Source organism: Mixophyes fleayi, chromosome 3 (genome assembly GCF_038048845.1).
Source record: "Mixophyes fleayi isolate aMixFle1 chromosome 3, aMixFle1.hap1, whole genome shotgun sequence".
NCBI lineage: Eukaryota > Metazoa > Chordata > Amphibia > Anura > Limnodynastidae > Mixophyes > Mixophyes fleayi.
The window spans coordinates 146,089,941-146,108,742 of NC_134404.1; the positions used below are offsets into that span (position 1 = coordinate 146,089,941).

Sequence of the window (18,802 nt, forward strand, 5' to 3'; positions counted from 1 at the left end):
GGTGGAACAATTTAATTTATTGGTGGGGCTGTTTGGAGGGAGGTTTTTTATTAAATAGGAATAATATTAATTTAATGTCCGGGATGGTTGGAGGGAAATAGATCTATTTATCAAATATGAATACTATTATTTTAATTCTGAGGCTGGAGGGAGGCCTAATTACTAAATGTGGGTGCTATATTGATTTGGTGCCAGAGGTGGTTGGAGTTTTCTGAATTTCATGTACCCTTTTTATTTTCCAAATAGAGCCTCCAACATTCCAGGATCCAAACAAGCAGCAACTAAAGAATCCAGGAGCCGCAAATGGTGAAAGTGACAAGAACAGGTAGGAGAGAGCAGGACAGTCTGTCAACTGTTCTGAATTTGGTTGGGCAGTCCCAAAATTGGGTGACTGTCTCACTTGTGAAGGCATAGCTGTGTTCATCTAACAGTAGTGTACACAGTATTGCCTGTGTATTTGTCTAAATTTTGTCTAAAATGATAACCATGTTACATAATAGGGGCCCTGCTGTCTTAAATACCCTGGGCCCCCCGAGCCTTAATCCAGCTCTAGTTAGGGAAAGGGAGTTAATAGCTGCTCCTGGTCCCCGGACAGGACACTGCCTGCAGGGCAAGCTGAGGAGCTCTAAGTATCACAAGATTCTGTAATCTTGTGAGATAAAGAACTTCGCTGCTCACTCTACAGGAAGTTCCAACCCTAATGGATGTCAACAGCAACAGAAGCATAGATAAGTACAGTGGGCTAGGTGTGTCATAATGTGGCTGGCAGGGCGTGATAAATTTAATGTTTTATTACAATGTATATATCAATGCCCTATGTTGACCACACCCCCAGCACGATGTGGTCATGCCTTTTTCGGCTTCATGTCAGCACACATTCGCACATTTGCTAGTCTATTTGCTACTCATCTAAGGAGGTGGGCCCCAAAAGTTCACTGTACCTGGGCGCCAAATTTGTTTTACCAGTCCTGTACAAACCATTGTCTGATATTAGTGCACCTATGCCTCAAATAGAGTGTCAAGCTGCGTGCAATACATTTGTATCTCATGGGACACCATATAACAATGATCTTTGCAAAAAGTACTGTAATTATTATTATTAATATTATTATTACCTGGAACAGAGGTGGCCTGTGTGCTTTAAATGCCAGGGCTGATTTTAAGTCCCAGTCCAGCCCTGACCTGGTGTATATCATTAATAGCTCATACATATTAAAAAATTATCACCAATTGGTAGACTATAGGAAACGGATATTTCTTCAACTGTTAGTTTTTTGTTATCTTTTTATTTTCATACTGCATCAAGTACATAACAAGCTGGTGAAACAAAACACAGATGTTGCAACAATGGCATAATGAGTAGCATATAAAACTAAATGAACTGAAAATTCCATCATAGTATGTAAATAATATAATACATTAATGAAGTACTGCAATAAATAAAGGGAGGAAGAAGAGGTGAAATGAAGGTGAGGTATCAATCTCAAAAAACAAACTAGATAATTATCACCATGTTAACATCCATTGTTGGTCATCTTTATCTACTGGAGTCAATTAATCTAATCTAGTGGAGCACTCATTCTAATCATAAAATGAGATGCAGTGACCTTTTCTATTATTCAAATTCCGGTGACCTGTTCAATTGCGTCTAATGTAACATTCCAAAACTGTTGAATGATAAGGCAATTCCACCAGATGTGGAGATACGTGCCAATTGCTCCACATCGTCACCAGCAACTATGGTAGTATATTTTATAATAATTCACTTTTGTACTCACATTTATGGAGGCTTTAGTTAATGTTTTCCTGATAACAGACTATCCCTCATTGTCCATGGAGATCAAGTCTAATTTCCAAGCTTCCTTGTGAGATTCCAGTTTGGATATATCAGGGTGTATTGTACTCTTGGGCACAAAGGGAAGGGATATGGAGCTAGTTGAAAGTGAGTTGAAGTTAATTGTGGGGCAGGCATATGGCAAGCCAGGTCTATGTATCCTGGGTATCCATGGTAGGTAGCTCACAGCTGTCTACCTGTTGTTTAAGTCCTGGGTTGGAATGTCAAGAAACAATGTGGTGAAGTTGTGCGGCAAAATAATAAATCAGATGCAAAGGGAGACCGAGACATCCGTCTTTAGATTTTAATAATGTAGCTCTGGCAATTGTGTTTTTTTGTCTCCACATATAATTTTGTTGCAAAAAGTTTGAAGTGCTATCAATGTGTGACTGTGAACCCTCAGCCTTTAGTTTCTAATGATTTCTTTGGGAGAGAGAAATTACTACATGCTGAGGCATTGTTGTCTACTTGATGGAGCCCATTTAAATCATTTTCAAATATTCAGCACAAATATATTTTTCTTCTTCTTAAGAAAGAAAATTCTCTACATATTTAAAAGAGCTATTTTTCTTTTCTTTCTTACAGCACTTTAATTGTGCCCTTGTGAATATATATTGTAACTAATACTAGTTAGAGGATTGTTATGCATTCTATTTCTTTACACTTACAAGAGATTATACAAAAATAGATGAACTCAATATCATTTAGTATGACACTTGCAACAAATAAATAGTATATGATATTACAATAATATAATAGTAGATTTGATTATTTAGAATACAGAACTTAATGGTATCCTGAAAATGAAAGAAGATGCAGTTGTCAGTTTTTAAAATGAGTACTGCTCTAGTCTGATGTGAATTACGAATACCTTATCACATAGTACTTATTGGCTCCACTGATTCTTAGTTCCATTGAAATCTCACATGACCTTCACAGCTCAGAACATGATCATTTATACAAGAACAGTGATTGCTCTCTGTCTCCTCCCCCTTACTGTGTTTTATCTCTCCCAGAGTGGTTACCTTTTCAAAGTCCCTCCATGAGCACCTGGCATCAATAAATTTCCAGACCTGGCCACTTCTTGGAATGAACAGTCCAATACAAATTAATTTGTGCAGTTGATGATGCAGTTGCTTTCTTTCAGGTTGTTGATGGATTGACTTATGATGAGCAGAATTGGATTAGTAAAGATTTGTGGGTTATTCAGACAAGTCCTCTTTTGATTACATAGGGTATTTAAATACTTCTCTTCACTCTCTTGGCTGTGCTTCAGCCTTTCTTTGCTCAATACATGGAAGACCTACTACTGGAGTGTCATGGGATACTTTTTCTAAAAGGCCACACACAGATATTTGGTTGCCATATTAGTATTTTGTTTGTTTTTTTGCACGTTTCCTTTTTAGAGTATGTTTGTCACTAACTGCAGCCACGAGAAGTCAACCCTGTGCCCCAAAAGAGAGAGGGTAAAAATGAAAACAGCAAGCTTTTTTGAGCAGTCTGTGATATAAATCACCCTGAGTGGTAGAAGATAAAAATAAGTTCAACATGTTTTGAAAAATTGAAAAAAAACACATCTCCAAACAATGGATAGTCATTTCAAATAAACCATGCAACAAACCATTTCAACTATTAAGGAACTCTATCCCATTCCTTGCGCACAAGCATCCCATCGGTAGCAACAACTACTGACCTGACTGCTCTAGTCAGTGAAAGTCCCTTAAATACTCTGGATTTGTTTACACTAAATAATAATTAGAAAGTAGAATCTGTGTAGACTGAGGGTGAAATTGAGGAAGATGAATAAGATATATTTCTATTTTTCGTTACTCCATCAGTGCTCCTATAGAAATGAAATATGAAGTACCAGCAGAACAACCTAATAAACTCTCAGGATTTGCTGATTTATTTATTTTTCTTTTGCAATTAAAGCAAGTGAGTTAGAATTAAGGATAGTTGTGAGACAGTGTGAGCTACCTAAAACATTATCAACTGTACTTTCTTTTAATAAGGAGTACTACAGATACTGGAACAGTTCACTGAAAGTGGATTCCCTAGTCGCCAACACTATCAAGAGGACATAAGTACCACTAAAATATAGCTCAGACCATTTTGAGCTCTGGAGAAATATTCAAACCAGCAGCATCAGCACGTGGAACCTTAAGGATATCATTAACACAACATGCATTTCTAATAAGGAAACAGTAGAGCAACCATGGAATTTCTATTTTATATCATCATCATGGACAGGATATCATCGCCATCATGAACACAGATATAAGTGCACCAAATTTGGGTGCACATATGTCCATTAACTTCAAACTTAAAGAACAAAAAACATGTTTTGTATGCTTTAAAATGTTTTTAAGCTTAGCTGTAGAAACAGACTTATATGGTTACATTGTACTACAAAGCAGACAAATGTACTGCGATTGTTTATGTAAATCACCAAGGCAGTATAAGAAGTTATAATCTACAAGAACTATAACTGCAGATAGGTTTTTAAGCAAAAAATAATTTAATCGAACATTAAGGCACATGCGAGCATTTGAGTTGAAGTACACCGAGTGGCAATGATTGGGAACTCCTTTCCAAAGTTTTTCAAAAGTTATGCAAACATTGGGGTCATCCCCATATATGTCTGTTGGAATTAATTCAGATTACGAAAAAGAATGTATTTATGTACTATATCTTTACACATAGCAAGTGAAGGGGCAAATGTAATAAATGATCTGGTTCAGAGGTGGTCCTTCAAGCTCTAACTTATTCTTAGCCAAATTAATAAAACAAAAATAAATAGCGAAGGCATCTGTAATTTTATTTGAAACAGTTTGGTGGCAAATATTTTAGTATCCAGACCATCACTTGCTTTCAATTAAACCAGCTTTCAGTCTTCCAATAAGAACTTTTGTACTCAAATAAGGTTCAATGTACCATATGAGCTCAGAGTTCCTCAAGATGACTACCTGGATACAGAGAGAGTTGTGCTATTCAGAAAATATCTCTTGAGCTAAGCAGTGAGTATTCTTGTTCACAGTCAGAAACTTAAATAAAATCTATTAGAAGGTCTGAAAAGTCTCCAGGACTTGGGGCAAACATAAACATTTAATACCTATTAATGTTGCCATAAAGAAGAACAAATCTGAACTTTAGGAAGTATAGTGAGCATTTTATAGGCAGATGAACTCCCCCCCCCCCCCCCGCCCACCCCATTTAAATCTTGTTTGGCAAACAAGCACCCATTTCAACCACTAAGTGAAATTTCCTAAAAATGACTCACTCCCAGGACTGCAAGTCAAGATGCAATAGAAAAATTCTGCAAGGTGGCCTTACCTCTTTTTACGTTACCTGGATATTTCGGGCTTATTACTTATTGATAGTTGCGGCTGAGCTGGTTCAGCGTCAGATTCAAGCTTTGCATATCTGAAAGGTTTGTGATTTTCAGTCATAACACTTGCACCAACTACAAGTCTGGTGTAAGTGCTGATTACCAGTGATGACGGCTGCGTATGCATGCTATAACATCTGTTTGCAATCAGGAGCAACTGTAAAATTGTATGTTATGTTCAGTAGACATTAAGAACATCCTAATAAATGTATTTCATGGGGGAAAAAATAAATATGGAAGAATTATTTTAACTGTTTTATTAGTAATGCCTGTATTAACAGGTGACATTAATTGAATTTTTATTTCTGTGAATTCTTTTGCGATTTTATATTCCACATAGGTATTGGACTATTGTATGTATCCTGCAGTGTCTTGTGTGGTAGAGCTGAGACCTACTCCTAAATTCATCAGTGCATGTATCTTCAGATTAAATATCTGAAAGGGTCAAAAAAACCACTCAAATTTAATGGACACCAACAGAGTTGGTCAGAAGACCCTGCACTCAGGGCATTTAGTATACAGACTTTCTCTCAGGACAACACTTAAAACTGTGCCTTACCTTACTACTCCAGTGGAGAAATTGTGATGTACAAAAACTTAAACCAGTGCAAACAGTCAGCAAGGGCTCACGAAGCAAAATAGAACAGAGAGAGCTTCTATCCAACAAAAGAACTTAGATTCAGGCAAAAAAAACAGTATAATTACATGTATAGATGCCATATACATCTTGAGTTCAACATGAGTGGAATTGCCACACGGATATCACTGTCTTACATTTTCTAATAATTTTAGTAAATTTAGCATTATACTTATATACTCACATAGATGATAACTAACACAAAATCAGGATATATTAAAAGTACACAAAATGATGCATGTTGTAAATGTATAGCAGAAAAATAGAATGGAAATATATTTCTACACATGAAGTAAATTAAAATGATAATAAAAAAGTTGAATATGGGCATGCTCAGACCCAAATTACATGCGCTCTGAAACATTGCGCTCAGACATTGTGCCTTTATGAATCAGGTCCTAAGTCTTCCCTCACTTCTTACACTATAATTCCCAACCACTAGCTAATACTAACACTTTCTCACACAGTCATCCTTCCATCCCCTCCTGCAGCTTATTTTTAAAATAATCTTAACTGCAGTGATATTTTCTTAAAATCATACACTAAAACAAAAAAACATGATGTCAATGATAAGTTACTTGGAGTTATCTCTTTTCTTGTAGATGTTCTTTTATACTGTATCTAAATAGAAATAGGAGGTTTTAGGAAAATAAGAATGAGTATATAAAATATCTTTCTCCTTTAATATGTCTTCTCCCACCTTTACTACTTTACACTTATCTAACGGGACTCATTTCACATTTTTGTGTTTTGTTGTCAATAGCATTTTAATTCCATAATCAAAGTTTATATTGATTTGTTTCCAAGACACACAGGGTTTCCTCTAGTAAAATGTTTAAAAATATGTAACTTTTTTTTAGTAGGTATTATATCTCATTGGCACAGGGTCAAACAGGCTATTGTCCTATTTTTCATATTTTTTGAGGAGGAAGGGACAACCTAGAAAAACTTTTAGGAATCAGAGGTCTCTTTTTTTCACAGATTCAAGGCAAAGAGGATCTACTTGTGACTAAAAACAGTAACTATTTAGATCTATGTCAGCATAGCTCATTTAGTAATTTCCAGGATAGGATAGCTGATTCAACCATCCCAGCAAAGATCCAGATCAGCCAACAAAGAGGATGTCCATAAGTCATATCAAATGTCAATTTTATGTATTATACATAAATTGACCCTAGTCTCTCTCTCTCTGTCTGTGTGTATATGTTAGGGAATTTAGCCTGTAAGATCCAATGGGGCAGGGACTGATGTGAACGATTTCTCTGTACAGCGCTGCAGAATTAGTGGCGCTATATAAATAAATGATGATGATGATGATGATGAAATGTGAATGATACTGGAAATTTCCCACACGATGTAGAAGCTGTCCAGCGATTCTTCATTGTACATTGTAAGCAGCAATCATAACTTTTGCACAGGCTGAATCAGAATTGAACAAAATATTTTTGACCCAGTTGATAATCTGCCAGTTCATAAGGTCCAGAAGTGAAAGGTTGTGCGGGAGCGCGATCCCTCTTCTACATTATGACATATATACATATTAATCCTCAGTGGGCACTGCCAGTTATGATGTTTCAGAACATCAATATGTAGCAAGGAACTAATGATAAATGCCATGTCTTATACTTTGTCTGTATTGAATCATGAAAATATTAACCATTATAAGTGGTATACTGTAGCTAACATAAGCATTAAATAATAACAGTGGAAATACCTCACTTTATACATAATTTGGCTGTATAATTGTTAAATATCTAAAAGCCCAAAAAAGAAACACTCAAATTTCATGGACTGTATGATGGCCATCGACAGAGATTGTCAGAAGACCCTGCACTCAGGGCATTTAGTATACAGACTTTCTCTCAGGACAACACTTAAAACTGTGCCTTACCTTACTATTACAGTGGAGAAATTGTGATGTACAAAAACTTAAAATGGTGCAAACAAACAGAAAGGGCTCTCAAACCAAATAGAACAGAGAGAGCTTCTATCCAACAAAAGAACTTAGATTCAGCCAAAAAAAACCAGTATGATTACATGTATAGAAACCACATAACTCTTGGCTTCAACATGAGTGAAATTGCCACACGTATATTACTGTCTTACATTTTCAAATAATTTTAGTAGGTTTAGTGTTATACTTATATACTCACATAGATGATAACTAACACAAAATCAAGATATATTAAAAGTATACAAAATGATGAACAGAAAAATAGAATGTAAATGTATTTCTAATCAAGAAGTAAATTAAAATGATAATAAAAAAGTTATTTGTTAAAGTGCCAAATTCATCTGTGAGGTTTATTTGAAGGCACACTATAAAAACTAGTAAGGCGTTCTTAATGTATATATATATACAAGTTAACCCGTGCATGATACTCATGCATTCTAGTCAAATCAAGCTACTTAAGGTGCTAAAAAGGTTCTTGTCATGTATTTGGGCATAGCCCAGGCCTCCTCAGGGGAAGAGCATTACTTCCAGACGCAAGCGCCCTTTTATAACGTGGTTTTGTCCACATGTCACCACCTCATCATTTTTCTCCATCACCTCATCCTTCATCTTTATCGCCACATCTATCCAGATGTCTATCCAGACACAGGGATCTCTCTCAGCGGTCCTGAGTATCACACTCCTCTCTCCCTGTCACCCCCGGCAACCACCAACCACTGCCCACTGACACCCCTGGCAACCACCAACCACTCCCAACTGTTACTTCTCCTTCAATAAATATATATATATATATTTTTTTTAAATCTTTATAAACACTTTTAACAATTAACAAATTAAATTAACAAATTAAAAACATCTTAGTATACCAAATTTCAGCCCTTTCTGAGTTTTTTTTCCACACACACACTAAGAATTTAGTAGGTCAGTGTATAACTCCACCCAGCAGGTGGCGCTGCAGCTTGGTTTTTTTTTCCCCACACACACACACACACACACACACACACACACACACACACACAGACTAACACATGCCACTAGGCTTTTATATTATATATATATATATAAATAAATATATATATATATATATATATATATATATATATATATATATATATATATATATATATATCTATTCATCCCTTGTTTTCTCAGGTGTCCTTTTAGAACAAGCAATGTGTAGGGAGGAGGTTAGTTGCAGTGCTCTGCTCTAAATTTAGCGTTCAGGGTGGAAGAGGGACATAGAAAGCAATAGAATCCTGTGATTACTGTAACGTAATCCTATAAAGATCGGTCACTTAAAATAGTTTGCTGATTGATTTCTTTTAATTTCAATCTTTTATAGAGTATAGACTTACTAGTAGCTACTGGTCGTTATTAATGCAATTAATATAATAGTACTAGTATATAGACTGAGTTCGATATCATTCTGCACTAAGTAGAATATTTAGTGGAGGAACACAGTGTGCGTTTGCTATGTGACTATTAGCAGCAGATTTCTTTTAAAATATAAAGGTTTTCTAGTAACAGAATGTGGGACAGTAACATCTGAATTATTTCGGAATAAAACTGTGTGTTTGCGTGTGAGGATCAAAACAGCTGCACACCACAAAATAATACTATATAGTCTAAAAAAATATATATTTTATAATGCTTGTCAATTTTGCAAAGGGTCAATCAGTGACATCTATATTTAAAACTGTGTGTTTGTGTGTAAGGGTTTTTTCTGGGCATTTTAGACATTCAGCAACAGCATATAGAACATTGCAGCAGCTGCAAAAAAATGGTGTCTGCCATGCCACCAACTGAAGCAAGCCCATTAGATAAATCAAACAACAACAAAAATTAGCGTAAGGTGAAAGAGATAAAAATGTTGAAATGCTATGCACACTCTAAATTTGGAACGTTAGACAGCATGCATCAGTGAAGAGGCAGTAACAATCAGAGGCAGGGTTGCCATCAGAAACTGTGGGGCCCAGTACTAATTAATCTGGCAGCCCCCCCCTTGGTCCAGTACTAATTAATCTGGCAGGGCCCCCTCTCCCCATACATGTGCCCCGTTCCCCATACATATGCACCCCTCCATCTTCGCCATACATGCACCCCCTATCCCTCATCACAGTACATTCCCACCACTCCCTCATCACAGTAAATATTCCCCTCCCTCCAAAGTAAATGTCCCCCTCTCCCCCCCACAATCACAGTTAAGGTCCCCCTCTCCCTCTCCCCCCTCCATAATTAAGGTCCCCCTCAACCCCCCTTTCACAATTAAGGTCCCCCTCAACCCCCCTTCCACAATTAAGGTCCCCCTCTCCCCTTCACAGTTAAGGTCCCCCCTCTCTCTCCACAGATCAGGTCCCCCCTCTCTCTCCACAGATCAGGTTCCCAGGCTCTCCTTGTCCTCCCCCCTCCCCCCATCCACAATTATGGTCCCCCAGGCTCTCCCTCTCCCCCCTCCCTCCACAGTTATGGTCCCCCGGGCTCTCCCTCTCCCACCTCAAACAAAATAAGAGCTTATTTACTTACCTTCTCCTCAGCGATGCTGCAGCTCTGCCTCCCGGTCACTGATACACTGGGAGTGTGGTGCGCGGTGATGAAGTCACCACGCACCGCGCTCCCAGCCTATCAGAGTCTGGGAAGCAGAGCTGCAGCATCGCGGAGAAGGTAAGTAAAAAAAAAATGTGAGGTACGGTCAGTGACTGCGGGGTCCGGACAGTCCAGGGAGTCTGGACAGACGGAGAGGTCTGTCCGGGCCCCCTAGTCTGTCCGGGCCCCTTACAGCAGTACTGGCCGTACCCCCCTGATGGCGGCCCTGATCAGAGGTCATTAAATGGACAGAGGCATCAGTAGATATTTAGACTAGAAGATACCCAAATGTAAAGTGCTACATAAGTTGCTATATATAGATAAATGATAATTTTGATAGATGAAAGATGCCTGCACCCATACTACAAAACTTTAAAGTCTATGCACACAACACATTTTGAGTGTTACAGGGCATACATCATAGACAGTGAAGCTACAGTAACAGGGAGAGTTCATTGCACGGACAGTGGTAGGAATGAATAGAGTTAGACATTTTTAAATGTAAATTGACAAAGGTGGCCTGCACTGACACCAATAACTTCAAAGACTAGTACTAGGCACTTCTCGATTGGCAGAGCATTTATCAGTAGCCAAGAGCAGAGCTTCTGAATCCAACCAGGAGTTTTGTATCTATTTATGGGGAGGGTTGAAGAATCAGTCCCCCGGCAGAAGCTTCGTCCAACCTTGGGGTACAGACTGCCCAAGACTTGCAGCAGAGGTGGTCTCCAAGACTCATTTATATAAATATGGAATGTATATTAATAATATATTTATATGTTCTATTAGTGAAGTGTAAGAAATATGTAAAACAGACTGTTCGGATAGGCCAATAGTTGCCATTCCCACATACAGGGCCGCCATCAGAAATCATGGGGCCCAGTACGGGCCCCCCTTCCCCCCGGTGAGCGCATCCCCTCCCCATGAGAAACAGTGTAACACAAAATTACCTGGGGGCCCACTGTCTTGCAGTCCGCTGGTCTCCGCTACTCTGCGCTGATGTTTTCAGCCTGGCTGTCACCGTGAGAGCCAGGCACCAGAATGCGATCGCAGGGATGGAGGAATCATTCCCCTGCGATCACGTGATCTGGCTTTTAAGATTTAAAAAGCAACAAAATAAAATTAAAGTGTGTGTGTATTTAGCTAGGAGCGCCCAAATCCTCCCAGTTCCCCCAATTAAAAGATTTTTGTACCCCTTCAGACAATGCTATCTTTATGTGCAAACTCATGTGGTTCTGGTATTCATGGGAGCTAAGTTAGGCACATCACAAATCAGCATATACCTGTACTCTGTGAAGACACATTTTTGCACATTCATGAATTACCATTATTGGAGTTTTATGTTCAGGTATACTGTAACTGATTGATACCCATTTGACTTTTAGGCACATACAGCAGTTTATTTGTACATTACGGTTATGGGTAATCCTACCTGAACCATGTCAGCGCTCTGTTTGTGATTGATGATGTTTCCCTATTTGTCTACTGGTGTTCCTACTTTATATCACTATGCAAATACATTTTCAATAATATCTGTTCTAGTCCATCTACAATTTGCTACTCTATGACCAATTGCTGCAGTTTGGGAACCAGATACTTCCCCTTGAAGTCATCCAGACTCAGTTCCTTGAACTCCCCATTGACTACTCTAGAATATTGATAGGTCTTTCTCTGCTGTATAATATTATTTATTGACTACATATGGTTCACAGATTTTTACATTATCAATTTAAAAAGTTGAAAGCTAGAAATTTACTATTTTGCTTTATATTACAGCTGTAATGACAGTGCATGAAGATTTCTTTCTTTATAAAACTGGGATCTACAGATACACTAGTGTGGCACAAAAGGAATCGGATGACAGACATGGAATAAGAGGCACTCATTCTGTTAAGATTATTGGGTAAGTGCAGAGTTTTATTGGGGTAACACACTGACAGTCTCAAGGAGTCACTCTAGAGAGATTTGGGACCACTGGACCCAGTTTACCTTGCACTGTGTTAAATCTAGTTAATACTATCTACCCAAACAAATTAATGTCAGTTCACAATCATCATGCATACCGTATTGTCCAGATACTCAACCTGTGGCACGTGCACCCAAGAGATACCTCAGACAGATTTAAGGGGTACTTCAGTCCATTAAATATAAGTCAACTGTCAAAAAATATATTAGTTAAGAATAAAACACAAAAAAGGAATGATATTTTATATGGTTTACATTTGCAAGGAGTGGTTTGGCATACATTTATTCAGATTTGGGGATACTTTGAATAAACATATACACATTTTAACATACTTATTATAAATAAAAACACCTAGGGCATAACAAAATACAGAGAAAAGCAATACTTGAATCTTCTACTTACAAAGAAACTGTAGATACAAGCACACAATTATCTGACAAAGAAGCAGGGTCTTTACGCTTTAAATTTTTTTACATTAAACATCTAGGCAGAGAAAATGTGTTTATATATATATATATATATATATATATATATATATATATATATATAATATAAATGTCTAGTGGCGTGTGTTAGTCTGTCTGTGTGTGTGTGTGTGGAAAAAATAAAACCAAGCTGCAGCGCCACCTGCTGGGTGGAGTTATACACTGACCTACTAAATTCTTAGTGTGTGTGGAAAAAAAATTCAGAAAGGGCTGAAATTTGGTATACTAAGATGTTTTTCATTTGTTAATTGTTAAAAGTGTTTATAAAGATTTAAAAAAATATATATATATATTTCTTGAAGGAGAAGTGACAGTTGGGAGTGGTTGGTGGTTGCCAGGGGTGACAGAGTGAGAGGAGTGTGATACTCAGGACCGCTGAGAGAGATCCCTGTGTCTGGATAGACATCTGGATAGATGTGGCGATGAAAATGAAGGATGAGGTGATGGAGAAGAATTATGAGGTGGTGACATGTGGACATAACCACGTTAAAAAAGGGGGCTTACGTCGGGAAGTAACGCTCTTCCCCTGAGGAGGCCTGGGCTATGGCCCAAATGCATGACAAGAACCTTTTTAACACCTTAAGTAGCTTGATTTGACTAGAATGCATGAGTATCATGCACGGGTTAACTTGTATATATATATATATATATATATATATATATAGCGTATTGTTATATTGTTAGCATAATTATTAGTATTCAAAGACACAAATACAAAATAATATGACAAAGGAAAGGCAGAGGCTGAATAGTTCATTCAGAAGTTATGCATGACTCCCAGAAAATTCACACTGTGTTGACTACATTAACTTCAAACACCTGTCACCAGTGTTGAATATACATTAAGTGTGATATGACATGATTTACTGCTAATACTTTAAAATTATGCTGTCAGTAATATTTAATGAGGAAATAGACATTATAAATTTAGTTTGATTTGTCATCAGATACCATATAATTCTTAATGTAGAACTCAAACGCTTAAATACCACATATATTAATAGTATAAACTGTATATTATTGAGTTGTAATGTCCCAGCTGCTGAGATGCCCAATATTTCTCATATATGAATATTCCATGATAATAATATATACTATTGAATTTTGCTTATTCAGAAGTAGTGAAGCAGCATTGAAGCAGCAGTTATCTAACTGCAATACAGCTGTAATATAAAGAAATTTGCATGTATCAAGGGCTCACATAAATCCACAGAGAATGGATCTGATTCCTTATTGAACAGGGAAGTTCAATCCAAAAATATGACATCTACAACAGTTTCAAAGAGGAACAATATAGTATATGTGGTTTCTTCTAAAAGGAGATTCCTTTAATCCATCACCCATGTGTAGTCAACTTCTTGCAGTGGGATAGTACCTAATCCCCAAAAGAAATATGCTTACAAGATGTAGTATGATATAGGGCAAATCAAAAACAACTCCTCTCCTCTGGGATATGATGGCTCAATGACATCCAGTATATTTCCACGATATAAAAGGCAAAAAACACATTCTAGTGTATTAACATTTTATTTTATAGCTTATATAAAGCCAAGAGAGATATCCAATTGAAGTACAGAGGTAGATAATCCTAAAACATTTATAGATTAAAAACTCCTACCGGAGAAAGTAGATAAACAGGAGCACATCAGTATGAAAAACAGGCAGAACAAGCACAGGGGATCAGACTCTCCTTCAATGCTTCCAGTGGGACTCTCATGGTAGTAAAAGTAGGACCAATACCCGATGCGTTTCAACTCTATATCTAGAGTCTTTATTAAGGCTAAAGATATGTCCTTTTCCCAGCTATATATACTCATATTGATCAGTTATCACATGCGTAGTTCAGGTGCAGCACTGAGAGTAAGGCTTGAATCCCGGAAGTCTCAATTAATGTCATTTCCTCCTCACTTCCAAAACGAGGCTTGGACTCCACCAGAATAACCTTGTCGACAACAATACACAATGACAAAACCAGATCGTATTACATAAAATATAATAAAAAGTTTAACAGGACACACAAATTATATAAAAAATAAGTAACAATATATTAACCACCATACTTGCTCCTTATTTTTTTATATACTATGGGCCTGAGTCATTAAGGCAAAAAAGGAGTAAATGTTCTCTGGGACAAACCATGTTACAATACAAGGGGTGCAAATTAGTTTATTATTTTGCACATAAGTTAAATACTAGCTGTTTTTTCATCTAGCACACAAATACTTGCTAGCTTGTTATAACACCGAAATTTAAAGCTGATCCAGGACATGTCCTACCCCAACTATAAATCTGTCTCCACATTTTAAATTTACCTCCCCCTCCAATGCAACATGGTTTTGCCCAGGTGCAAATGTTACTCCTTTTTTATGCTTTGCTCTCCTTGATGACTCAGGCCCTATATATATATATATATATATATATATAAAGCAAACTAATACCACGTACATAATTAAAATGCGGCACTCAAAATGAAGTTTGGAATCCGGAGGTCTGAAACGTTCTCTGATTACTAAAACGAGACTAGGACTAAAGAAATCTTAATTAAACTTCTCATGTAGCAAAATAAGACAAATATATCTTAATATATAACAAAAATCACAATAATGATCTGAAAGTACAATTACCTCATACATATAAACGATAAAACAATAAAATATTCATATTAATAGGGCCTGATCTTGGAAATCTTCATAATCCAATGAATAAAGATCCTCAAAAATAAGGAAAATATTCTCCAATCAGGTAATGCATTGATAAAATAAAATAATGAGATGCATTTATAAGAACCATTTTGATTCAAAATCAGAATTCAGTCCTTGATCTGGAGCAAGTGTTTTTAAAAGAAAAATTCATTTCATCTCAGCTTGAGCTAATCTACGAGGTAAGTTCTTGTTTCTCCTTTGATTTTTCCACTTTCTGAATACCATGAAATCGGACAATATGGCTAGGATTACATTGATGTTTATCTTTAAAATGATTAGAGAAAGGATGTGTAGCAAGGCCTTTACGTACACTGTATACGTGTTCCCTAAGTCTAATCATCAATGGAAGAGAGGTCTTGCCTACATAGAATTTATTACAGCTACGTTCAATAAGATATATAACATTGCTCGTGTGGCAAGTAATAAATTTATCTATACAATAAGTATGACCATTGAATGTAAATGTGGATATGTTATTAGGCCTCCACAAGGCCTCCACACCTACTGAATCAGGTACTGCATACTCAACCAAACAGAGGCCATTGATTGACACTGATTGCAGGTGCACACAATGTACCACACTTAGTAGTTGCATCGTCTTAACTAGCGATCCTCCACTCTCCACCAACTGTCTGCTTAGGCAATGAATATGCTCTAGTCTGAAGAGCTGAGAAAAATATGACTTTATTTTGTGTGCATACTACTCCTTTTTCACTCCACACCTGGTACTGCACCTCAGTTGCAGAATGCAGCAAGGCTACATAGTTGGCTCCCGGTATACACAACATCCCACTGCTGGGATTCGGAGGAACTTTGCATGGCAGTGCCCCATCCACTTATACCAGGTACTGTGTAGTTACTGGATAATCCAGCTAAAATTATCAAATAAAAATTAACAGAAAGAGTGGTCTGCAAAACTAAAACACTAGGTACTAGGTACACAGGAGGGCTCCTTCTGCCTGACATTTCCTCACGACCTCATCTCCTCGGGACGGTCTCTTGGTGACCTCTGCTGCCTGGTCTTCCACCAGCCATCTCCTTGGGACGCCTGCTGCCTGTCTCCCGCCTGCCATCTCCTCGGGACGGTCTCCTGGTGTCCTCTGCTGCCTGGTCTCCCGCCTGTCATCTCCTCGGGACTCCCGCTGCCTGTCTCCCGCTTGCCATCTCCTCGGGACGGTCTCCTGGTGTCCCCTGCTGCTTGTCTCCCGTCTGCCTTCTCCTCAGGACATCTGCTGCCTGGTCTCCAGCCGCCTGATCTCCTGCTTCTGGTCTCCCGCAGCCCGGTCTCCAGCCGCCTGGTCTGCTTCCCTGGACATCTGCTGCCAACTCCCACCTGGACCCTGGGCCTCCCCTGCCCTGCAACCCTCAGGAACTCCTGCCTCACCTGTTCCTTGGACTGTCTCCGTGACCCACCGTAACTCCACACCTGTTCCTGAACTCTGGTCCCTCCGGTCTGCTCCCGCGACTACCTGTGGACTATCCTGATCTCTGGACTCCCTGGACTCTCCTGTTCCTCCTGGTATAGGCTCTCTGCGGCCATCCATTACATTTATTACCATGTGTTTTTCATTTTAAAATTTACCTTAAGTTCTTTTAACTTATTTTTCTTCAATTTAATTTTATATTATTGTAGTGTACTTTACCTTATTTTTCATTTTAAATTTACCTTAAGTTCTTTTAACTTATTTTACTTCAATTTAATTTTATCTTATTGTAGTGTATTCTACCTTAATTGTATTTGCACTTTAATTAATTTATCTTCATTTTATTTTATCTGTACTTTACCTTAATTGTATTTGCACTTTAATTAATTAAGCTCCATTTTATTTTATCTTTAGTGAGAGGGAGATCTTTAGTGTATTTTACCTTAATTATATTTGCACTTTAATTAATTTATCTCCATTTTATTTTATCTTTACGGCACTTTAAACTGTGTTTGCCACTGCCTTTTGTTCCTGCTCCACTTCATTGTTCTCTGCAGTCCTTCCTTTGTTCTTGTTTTACTCTGCTTTGTCAGCCCATATCTAACTCGACCACTCTGGCCCACTTCTGGCCCCCCGTTGCTGCCTTCACCTCGGCGCTAATTGGCCTTACAATCTTCTTGCCCCTTCTCTCATTCCCAGTCCCCCCTGTCTCTCACCATGCCGCCCCGCTCCTTTCCTATACCCATCCTCTCCCCTAGCCCCTTTCTCTTGCCCAACTCTCACTGCCCCACCCCTCCCCCTCCCCCTCCCCCTCGCTCCATCAACCCTGATCATCTCATCCGCATCTCCCCTCTTCCCTCCCTCCCTTTCTCTTGTGCCCTCTGGAACTCCAGGTCCATCTGCAACAAACTTTCCTCCATCCATGACCTCTTCATCTCCAACTCTCTTAATCTTCTTGCCATCACTGAAACCTGGCTTACTTCTTCTGATATCGTTTCACCCGCCGCTCTCTCCTACGGGGGCCTCTCCTTCACCCATTCCACCAGACCAGACGAGCGTCCAGGAGGCGGAGTGGGACTCCTCCTATCCCCTAACTGCACTTTTCGTGTCATTCCTACTTTACCTTCTCCTTCTCCTCCTTTGAAGTACACTCTATCCGTCTCTTTTCCCCATCCACCTCCGTGTCTCCATCATCTACCGTCCCCCAGGCCCCTCCTCCCTTTTCCTTGACAACTACGCTGCCTGGCTCCCCCACTACCTTTCCTCTGACCTTCACTCCATTATACTTGGCGACTTTAATATCCCTATTGACAACTGTTCTGACCCCGCCACCATTAAACTTCTCGCCCTTTCCTCCTCCCTAGGCCTTACTCAGTGGACCTCTTCCCCCACCCACTGTCTTGGTCACTCCCTTGACCTTCTCTTCTCTCATCTCTGTGATCTCTCTGACTTCTCCAACTCTCCCTTCCCACTATCTGACCACCACCTCCTCTCCATCACTCTTTCTCCTCCACTGCTCCTGCCTCGCCCAATGCCTCCCTCACTAGACGTAACCTGGATGCTATTGACTCCACCTCCTTCTCCTCCTCTCTCGAAACTCTCCTTTCACCCTTTCCCTCCCTGACCTGTCCCGACCAGGCCTCCTCTCTCTACAATCACTCCCTCACCACTGCCCTGGACGCAGTTGCCTCGGCCTCTTCTATCCGCCGACGCCGCATTATTCCCAAACCCTGGCACTCAAAACTCACCCGCTTCCTCCAAAGATGCTCTCGCACTGCTGAACGCCTCTGGAGGAAATCTCGCTCTCTGGCTGACTTCCTCCACTTTAAATT

The 18,802-nt window shown here is 38.8% G+C and overlaps 1 protein-coding gene across 1 annotated transcript in view; it reads left to right on the forward strand.

Moving 5' to 3' along the window:
• Positions 1–18,802, forward strand: part of TINAG (tubulointerstitial nephritis antigen) — a 122,540-nt gene that overhangs the window by 78,223 nt on the left and 25,515 nt on the right. Inside the window, exon 9 of the mRNA XM_075200902.1 lies at positions 12,170–12,296. Coding sequence (XP_075057003.1) covers positions 12,170–12,296 — 127 coding nt within the window. The remainder of the gene's footprint in view (positions 1–12,169; positions 12,297–18,802) is intronic.